Raw genomic sequence first — 10,110 nt, forward strand, 5'->3', positions numbered from 1 at the left:
GGGAAAAAGTAGCAGCAAGAGTCCTGGCAAAGCTGTCTCTTTATTTACAAGTTCACATTGGGAAGAAATGCTAGTCACTCATTTTGGACCAAGGCTGTGATTTTCAAATGCGTCTTTATTGATTGGTTGATTTAGCCCAAGTAGTATGAAGTTTATTTTACAAGAACCTGCAGCTAACCAACACAAAAAAAAGAAAAAAAAGAATTACCATCATTACCTTGTACAATACCAGACTAGCGCAAAACCAAAAATAAATGCCACAAAGGAACTTTAAAATAACTAAATTAAACTGTAAACTCTACATGTAACAAATGGCCGAGATTAGTCCCACATGTGTCACTTATAAATGCAGCAGCAAAAGGGGAGGGGAGGTCTGAACACAAAGCTAAGCACTCCAGATGCCAACTCTTCTCCCCTGAGCATGCCTAAGCATGGGCTCATTTGAGACAACACATGACCACGTGCTTGGCAGCAAGCACATATGCAAGTAGGACAGTGGCACAGGGATGTACACCATCTGCCAGCATCCTATCTTTTGCCCTAGAAAGCCTTCTGGGTCTGTTCTCTGCTTCAGAACATTCAGGGTTTCCTAAAACAAGAGACTGATGCGTATTTGCACCAAAAGGACGTGAAAAGAGACTGGTAATTGGGAGGAGAGGGGGGCCAAAAGAGAGGACTGAGCACTGCAGGCAGAAGCTGAAGTTATCTGAGCTGGCAGTAGGTATAACTCATCCAAACGCATTTATTTCAGGTGAACATATGATGGAACAGAAAATCTGAAGTTCAGGATGAAAAACTGTGGATACTAACCCACTCATTCCATCCTCTGTTCCCCCATTTTCTATCTGCCTGTTACAACTACTCTGTCTACATCCCTTATAGTTCTTCCCTTCTCTCCCATTCTTCTGCTACATCCCATACCATATGGACAGTGACCTGCCTACCCCACTACACTGCCTTCCCCGACCTTTACACGGTTCTGCCAGTGACTACCATTTCACGCTCCCAGCCTGCTTTTCTGCCTCATGTACCTCTGTGGAACAATAGTCAGAGAAGGCTGAAACCCGCCTTCCACAATCAGAGGACCATTCATCATGATTTCTCATTCCTGAGGAACACAGAGAACTGGAATCTAACTTCAGGTAAATAGAGCAAATATCTTAAATTTATTTTGGAATAAATTGCCTGTCTCCTTCATCTTTCTCATTTTTTCCTCCCTTTTGGTCCCTCTCTTAAATGTTGGAATGTTTAACAGTAATTCAGGTCCAGTTCTCTGATTTTTAGATAAAACCTCAGAATTGTCCTGAAAGACAGCTTACTTCCCAAACTCCATCCCTTCATCAGAGTTATGGCAGTTATGGGAAAATCTGCTGTTTGGGCCACTGGGAAGAAAGTGCTTTGGCATGACAGCGTAAGGCTTGTGCAGGACAGCATTTATCTGGCACCTTTCTAAGAACAATACTAGCTTAAAATAAAATGATTTAAAAAAAATCTACAAAGAATCTATTCCCCTTCCCCTTCAAATCTAAAAGCACCTCTCTTGTCGCCAAGAGTGGCACTCTTGTTCAATGACAAAAAGCCAGCAGACACACGTGGGAGTGAGTTCTTCCTGTCGTGTATGTGGTGCAAGGGCTGTACAGGAATGAGACATGGAAGGGAAGGCTAAACCCACAGGACTTATGCCATCTTCAAATCTGCAGAAGACTGGTACAAGGACAACACTAATAGATAATTTTCTGTGTTCACCAATAACAAGACCATTAGTACTTAGTTGCCTTAATGCACAGCAAGGGAGACTAAGGTTATTTAGCAGCACGAAAAGCTCTCTCACTTGTAGGCTAGCTAGGAACTGAACAGGCAATCTCAGCAGCCTCCAGGATCTGCCTCAGTGAAGCTCACTAAGAACAAGTTTGATGAACAGCCATGGCGGATGTGTTTGATATACTCAGTACTGTAGCTAGCTGGAGTGGGCTACTCATTCTCTTGAGGTCCTTTCTAGTCCTGTGCTTACATGTTTATCAGTTGACTTCACTGAAAAGAATAAAAGAGTCGTCTCAGCTTTTTCTGTCCAGCACTTGCAAATAAACCAACAAGGGAAAAAACCACCCAAATCCTTCTTTCTTTTCCCCAATGTTCACATCTCACAGCTGAGGAGTTCCCAGCCCCCAGAGTTAGCCCTTCTGGTACTGATGGAAGTGACGGGTAGCAGTTGGGAGTGAGGTCTGTCAGCACAAGGACAGCCTTGTGTGACAACCACAGTGAAGTATTTCACAGCTCACTGAATGCTCACAGGAGTGCAGCCCATGCCACAGGCAATGAGTGACAAGGTCAGTGTACAATACAGGGCATGCCTTCTTCATCTAATGAAAGGGTTACACAAAAATGGCCATCCTTTCCAGTTAGTCTCCTGGAGCTCCACCACACTGGCTTGTCTAGCAGCCTCCAGTACTGGCTAACTACTTCCAGCTGTGTCAAGAGAAGAACTATGAACAGCCTCCCCATCTCTCAGTGCAGAAACCCTCGTTAGCCTTTCAGTTCACCCTTTCATACCCTGTCCCCCTACCCTCCCTCCCCTCAATTTAAAAAATAATGGTAATAATTAATGCATGGAAGGTGATGGCATTGTGCATGTGGTTCACTTCCAGTTCTCTTCCCCTCTTCTCAGGCATCCTCCTTCCTCCTCTCCAACATCTTCCCCCCAAATCCATTCCAATCAGTCCATCTTGCCTGTGTGCCTGAGGGGCTGGTGCTCACTTGCCATAGACGCTCTCATCACTGTAGGCCACATAGAGAAAGTAGTCCTCCTCGTGGTTATCCTGCAAGGAGAGGAACGGAGAAAGAAACAAACCAAAGCCCTATAACTCACTCCACGTGAAAAAGCCCACCCAAGAGATCATTGTAATAACAACCCCTCTTTTGCTGTTTCTCCCCCTTTACATTTAGATATTCCCCTTCCCTTCCTCACACCAAAGAGGATGTACAGTAATTTCCTCTCTTCTAAATTTAGGTATGTCACATTTCTGGATACAGTGAATTTACTTGAAGAACCACAGTCAGAGTGTGCTGCAAACATGCAACAGAAACAGCTCTGACTGTTGCAGGCTGTACAGCATTGATATGGCCCTAAGATTGAGAGAAGAGACTTGTAAGGCTTCAACAAGGCAAAAATCACCTCTTCATACTTCAGAGCTTGGTAAATGTGGTCATATTTGTCCTTTTTCAGAACACTTTGACAAGTGGCTGTATTTCTAGTCCTGTTTTACATATGGGCAGTAAAACTGAGATGTTACGTGAACACAATGACACAAAAAGCCTGTCGAGTGCCAGCAACAGAGTCTTGATCTCAGACCTGGACAGAGAGTCGCACCTTCCTCGTATATGTCCAGATTTGGAAAACTCCCTTTGTGTATTAATCTTACATTGCCTTCATCAGTCCACATAAAATTCTCCAGTCATTGTCACAAAGTGACAGGTCAAACAAGGCTCACAGCACCATACTGGAGCTCTGCTACTAAAACACACTAATGCAGCAGAAGGAGAAATAAAGGAGAAATCAATCCAGGCTGCAAACCAGACATGATATAATGGCTACATAATTGAGGAACATTCCTCTGATGGGCATAGAACAAGGTTGATCAAATAACACTGCTCAGTAGAAATGCTTGGCAGCAACGTTCACAATGTCCTAGAAGGTCCTCGTATATACAGTACACACAACACAAAAGTAATTCAGAACAAAGAATAAGTGTTCCCTGATAACATACCTAAACACAGCTGGTTGCCCAGTGATACTGTGTTATTTTAATGCTGAAAAGGAAATCTCTTTTGTATAAACAGGAAAGCTAGTGAGTATATTCCACCCTACCCCTGACACATTCTTTCCTCTGAAATAGAAATAATGATGTAGTTTATTTCAGTGCTTTGTTAAAGTAGTAGGATGAATATATCACTGCTGGGGCAACAATTCTCCACCTGATACAACAATCCTCTCAGCTAGCAAACAGTCAGTTAAAGCAATAAGGCTCCCCAAGCTCCTCTTTATAACTGCAGGATGGAATTTCCCTAAACAGATGATGGGATACAACCCAGCCAACGGGGTCTATGCTCAGGCATCTGTGACCAAGCTGCACACACTGCCAGCTGAGTAGTGCTCAGCTGTCTGTATTTCTGTAAGAATAAGCATTCTTCCAGACACTCAACAAAAGGAAAATTATATGGGCCAGGCTCACCTCATACAGCTGGCCCATGGTAGCACTGGTGGGAGGGATGGTATTATTGACAAAGAAGAACAGGGCATCTTCTGGCCTCAGGTGGATCCGCTTTCGGATTAAGAAGTAGAATTGTCCAACTGGAGAGGAACAAAGGAGAATGCCTTAGATGCAGAAAAAAAACCCTTGTTTTGTCTTAGTTTTTTGTTTTGCTTTGTTTTTTACTGTAACCATGATTGTTTATTTTTGGTGGCAGAAGTCATGTGCTGTACACAAAAAATAGGGAAAAATGAACAATGCAGGGAAGAAAGAAGAAACTTCACCATTGTGGCCATATTAACAGCCAATCCACTCAGAGACGGGATTGTTGAGGTACAGGCCTAGGGGTATGCACTCTCAAAATCCACACTCCACCTACTATAGTAATAAATGCTCTACTATGGACATTGGTGGTAAGACCTCTAACTAGCTTAACCTTGAAATCTTATGGATCAAAGACACTTTATAGAACGTATACTTGGTGTAAACAGTCAAAGCATTTCTGAAAACATATTCTTGAAAACAAATTCCTTACTATTTGCTTGAGCTGTGTTGCCCAAGAAAATATGCCACAATCCATTATATACTGCAATATAAAAAAATGTTGTCTTTTTAACTCATTCATGCTCTCAAAAGAAACAAATGTAATTACACACAAAATGGCCACGACCATTTGGAAAAGGAACCTTGTAGCCACGACTCCAACCATAGGGGTGGAAAATGATGGGACTATTTCAAGAACTTGACTCTTCCTACAACAAGGATACAGCCTCTGGCGACTTTGCAGCTATGTCATCATTGACTGATGATTATGCTACTGAGTATGATACACAATTCAGTCATTTTCATCATGGCTAGAAGTCAGCTGTGGCATGTGCATGTTAGCTAAGTCAGTGGGATACCTCAGAAGATCTCAGAGAACAGTGCATGTGGTAATCCAGGCTGTAAGTTGCATATATATAACAAGGGCAGATATTTTCTTGGTGCTGATCATACAGTAAAAAGCTCTTTTGAGACCTTCTCACTGAAAACCAGGAAGAAAAAAGGCAGACTTTGTTACCTGTGAGGTCAGAAGGCACAAGATACTTCCTTTTGTCAAGGTCCGGTACTCTGGCTTTTGGTGCTTTTTCCACAATTACCTGAAGAGAGAGAGAAGAGAGAAGAAAAAGCAAGAAACAGTCCATGAGTATCACAAAACAAAATGGACCAAAAAGCATGACTGTAGAAAGAGGTTTACCTCTTACCATTTGAAAGAGTCAGTGCTACCAGTCATTTGGAAATTTATTTAATCTATAACAAATACACAACATTAAAGAACAGATAGGTCAGAATAAGACTTAAAATCACTTGCAAGAGCTGTGTTGGGAGCCCAGGACTGCAGCAGTAAGGAGAGAGTTTGACTTTTACAGTGAGTAAAATCTGGAGACTGGAACGGACATAAAAATAAGCTATAATGGCTAAGAAAAAAAACCAATCAGGTCACCTTGATGGTCCCAATGCAGGTTAATTTTGTATGAAGGAGCTGCCAGGAGTCTAATACATGAACACTAGAAGTATCACAAGTAAATTGAACTGTTTCCAAGTTACAGTTCCAAACTGCCTGGCACAAAATCAGCCCTACTCCCAGTAGTCCCACATCCTAATTTTTGCATTAACCAATACCACATGCTCTAGAATGATGCAAAGAATTAGAGGAACTATGGCTCATTGGAGAATGTTTGGGTTTTTTTTTAAATCCCCATGTCTTCAGGAGTTATCTTCCATATCCTTTAAAGTTATTTTGCCTGCTTCATATAGTTATGGACATTTCCTCATTCATATAAATATCTAATAATTAAAAACTAGGCTACCATCTGGGCAACTGGACACACAGAGGCCTTTGACAGAAAATACTAATAGTCCTCATTATATTCTAATGTAATTACAGCACAGAAAAATATGAAACTCAGCATCTTTAAGGTTAATCAGATCAAGAGATCTGCCACAGGAAATTTTTTGTTACCAGAGCTACACAAAATGTTACCTCAGAGGCAGGAAATATTCCAAAGTGACTTCTGTAATAAGCCTTGGAAGCCTTTGTAACTACTGGGTTTGTGCAGAAAAAGAACCCCTGTGGGCAATTTTTGGTTTGGTGGTTTGGTTTGGTTTTGTTTGGACTTTTTGATATATATTTTTGAACTAGTAAGAGATATATTACATGTTTTCAATCATTTCAAGCCATGTGGCTTTCTGTTTTGTAGAAGCCCTTCTGACCACTTCAAGAAGAAACTGGATTTTCTGAATCTCCTTGAATTCCTTTAGTTCTTGTAATTGCAAATGCTCCATCTAAAATACTGTGGGACTAATTTCTAAGGGGACTCTATACCTGTAGCTCTTCAGAAATCCAAATCAGCACCTGTATCTGTTCTGTAACAAAAAAGGAAGAACTGCTGTGGGCTAAGCCTTCTTTGGAAGCAAAATGGTGTTGTCTCATCACTATGCCACAGAGAAAAATGTTATTATCATGAGCTTGGTTTTATTTAGCCTGGACAAGCTGCCAGGTTAACACAACTCCTTCTAGATCCAAGTGAATATTTGCAAAGCATGTCACATCGTGCAGATGCTTGCTTGGACGTCCCTTCTAAGTACTCCATTTGCTGTCAACAAAGCCAAAACCCCTGAAAATTCTGTTTGTTTTTAAACTAGAAACGTGGTTGTCTCTGCCACTTCCAAGAACTTGAAGCACCTTAATTATTATAAGGCATTCAAGCTCTTTCAGGGAGTTTGTGATAGGTAGGACACACATTTCTGTACAGGATGGAGTTAGTAAATGTATGGAGGAAGGGCAGTTCCACAATCTCACTGAACAGGTGCAGGCTGAAGAGCAATAGCCCTTGGCATGTTTTTTTTTTTTACCTGCATATCCAACAAGGCAATATCTAACACAATAAACTGCAGTGGAGAGAAATTCTTAGTTCTTGTCTCCAATTTCAGAAACTACTGACACGCAGAACTGCTAGCCAGCACCACTGATGTAACCATCCTGTCTCGAAAGGGTGACTTGTAGCTTGGAAAAGGAAGACAAGAAAAATAGTCATGCCTATGAGGAAGAGATGAGGCTGTTCGGGCTTCTAAGCTCCTAGGAAAGATTTAAATCAGATCACCACTGAGTCTGAGAGATGTCTTTCTTGTAAAGAGGCAGGAAAGGAACAGAGGTGCTCTGCTAATCTGAGTATCAACTGTGGTCACTTTGCCTGATGACATAGGTATCTCTTCTGAAGTACAAACCCTTCACACAGACAAACCAATCTGTAAAGAAAATCCAAAGGGCAGATACAGATTATCTGTATGTCTGTTGTTGCTGGTGGTGACTGTGGCAATGTGAAACCGTGCCAACAGCATAGTCTCAGCAAAATGCTGAGATGTACCAGGGCACTGCAGTGTAGGCAGTCAAACGGACGTCATCTTCAATGATCCTGCTGTCGGGAAGGGCAGACACAGAAGTGATGTAAAGAACAGTTGTCTGCTGCATTCATTTGCTTCGTACACAGCTCTGACAACAGGCTGCCCCTGACAATCCACATATGGGCCTTGCCACACGTCTTATTTTACTGCAGCACACCTTGCTCTTCTGGTTCTGTCTTTCTCCATAAAGATCTGCTGATGCCCCCATCCTGACCTCTTGCCAGACCGTGTCTGGGCCGCATACGGCTCTTGCAGACACATCTATCAGGATCTGCTGTACAATCTGCCATGTTAATTCTCAGTGTACAGTTTGTCTCACTCCTGACCTACAGAGCCCTCTGTGGTCCTCACCATAAAGGACAGAACCACTCGCACTTCACTGCTGACATGCTATGTACTCAACCTGCTACATCATCCCAGGGGGCTCAAAAACAGGTAGGACGAATGCACTCAAATACTGACTTCCAAAAACTTCTGCAAGTCCAGCTGAGGACCACTCCCAAGAAAAAAAGTGGTTAGCCTGCAAAGGAAACGTGGTGTAACTGTTCCCCCCGTCCTCAGATTTATGGGGGAGTCTAAGTTATTTTGGATACAGTAACCCTTGGGCAGTAAATCTAGGACACACATCTCCCATGGGGATGGAAAGAAGTAACACTTGCAAAATGTTTATTAAAAAGGAATCAGGAAAAAAAACCCCTCACAATTTGAGTTATCATTTCTTTTTTGTTTGTTTTCTCTTTTTTTTTTGTTGTTTTTTTTTCCCCAACTATTATTAATAATTACAAAGCTAGTTTTCCACAGGCACTCCAAAGGGACCTCATGATGAGAAAGCAAAGTTTAGCCAGAAAATGACCTTGTTTTCCAAGTGACGTTTTCTCCACAGGAGGATTAAACAGAAGGGTAGAAGGACCAAGAAATGCATTTTTTTTCCTCTCATGTAAAGGAAAAGAGCAGAGCAAGACTGTATCGAAAAGACAAGACTGTATCGAAAAGACAGGTCAAAAGAAAGCAAAATAAAAACAAAGGGAAAGTATCAGGTGACACGGATAGGGATCCTGTTTTCTATGAAGAGCGCCTGGTTAACCCACTCATTGTTCTCCATTTTTACAGAGCTGATGGTAAGCTCCTTCCCCATCCCCCAACCCCACGCACACAGGATGCCAGAAAAAGACGAGCAGCCTTCTCCCTGCCGAGTTACTGTGGATCCCAGAAAAAAAAAAAAAAGGGTGTCACACCCCGCACCCACCCACTAGGACAGACCTTCCTACATCACAAAGAGCCTTGCGCTAAGGAGTAAAACCGACCCGGAATTCGAATCAGATCATCACAATCACTTTCCCTAATCTCATTTCTTTTGCGTTGCAAAAACAAAGACAGACATAGCCGACAAGGACAACAAAGGCAGCAAGCCGGGGCCAGCACTACCCGCCGCCGCTGCCCTCACTCCCCCACCACGATACTCACAGGGACTCTGTCGGGATATTTCTTCCTGATTTTTTCCCCTTCTTTTTTCCTGTACTCGAACGGATGGTCCTCCTTGTACTGGAACTTCATCCTGACGGGCTGTCACCTTCCCTACCGAGCCTTTGCCTTTACGGACGGGTACTTTGCGAGGCCCCCGCACGCCCCCGCAAGCGCAAACGCCGCGGCGGAGTGCAAACCCCAAGCGCACCAGCAGCCCGCCGACGGAAAACTGGGAGCCGTGACGTCACGGGGGAGGCACCACCACCCCCACCTCCCCATCCCCACCCCGAGCCGTCACGCTGTCGCCGAGGCGGGGCTCGGGTTCATGCACACCTTTCACGTTTCGGGGAGAGGGACGAGAAGGGATGTTGCACCGGGAGCCCACGCGTGACGGGAGGAGGTGGAAGGGGGGAGCAGGGGGGCAAGGCCCACAGCACGTCGTGGCCCCCCTCGCTTGCCTCCCTCCCCCCACCCCCGCCCACCTTCGCCGCGTGTTTTTCTTTATATATTGATTTATTGCGCAACAGTAAATAAAAAATGGATACATGAAAAATAACTATTTTTAAAACAAAAGGCAGCAAAACAAATGCGACCGAGCAACACCGCAACGCCTCCCCCCGCCCCGCCAGTGTGACTCATGGTTTATAAATACAGCATGAGCAGGCACATAATCGCTCCGAGGCTGAGGGAATAGCCTCTTTGCTCCTCCCTCCCTCCCTCGCGGGGGGTGAGGCTGGGTGTGGGGAAGGTCTACTCTCTGAGGCTTGAATGTCTATACTTGTCTGAAACGGGGGGAATGACCCTGACCAATTCTTTAAGCTTCTGAGAGATGTAAGGCACCCCTCCAAAAAAGATAATTTTCGTGACTGTCCCTGTCTTGGTTGGATGTGGGTTATTGCCTTGTTTATAACATCTCGGTTAAACAACAAGGGGCAGAAAGTGTGTCACGTAATGT

General features: G+C 43.6%; 1 protein-coding gene across 2 annotated transcripts; it reads right to left on the minus strand.

The window, feature by feature from the left end:
* Nucleotides 1–95: 95 nt before the first annotated feature.
* On the minus strand, nt 96–9,432 carry GABARAPL1 (GABA type A receptor associated protein like 1). Of its 2 annotated transcripts, XM_062007640.1 has the most exons (5): nt 9,156–9,432; nt 5,308–5,386; nt 4,230–4,348; nt 2,728–2,816; nt 96–2,031 (listed from the first exon to the last, which is right to left on the minus strand). In XM_062007640.1, the coding sequence occupies exons 1-4, from the start codon at nt 9,243–9,245 to the stop codon at nt 2,751–2,753; spliced, it is 354 nt and encodes a 117-aa protein (XP_061863624.1). In that variant the 5' UTR covers nt 9,246–9,432; the 3' UTR covers nt 96–2,031; nt 2,728–2,750. The 2 variants fall into 2 exon arrangements, with proteins under 2 accessions (XP_061863624.1, XP_010196744.1); XM_010198442.2 differs by having other exon boundaries at nt 96–2,816; nt 9,156–9,423.
* Nucleotides 9,433–10,110: the final 678 nt, after the last annotated feature.

This window comes from Colius striatus, chromosome 1, assembly GCF_028858725.1.
Source record: "Colius striatus isolate bColStr4 chromosome 1, bColStr4.1.hap1, whole genome shotgun sequence".
Taxonomy (NCBI): Eukaryota; Metazoa; Chordata; class Aves; order Coliiformes; family Coliidae; genus Colius; species Colius striatus.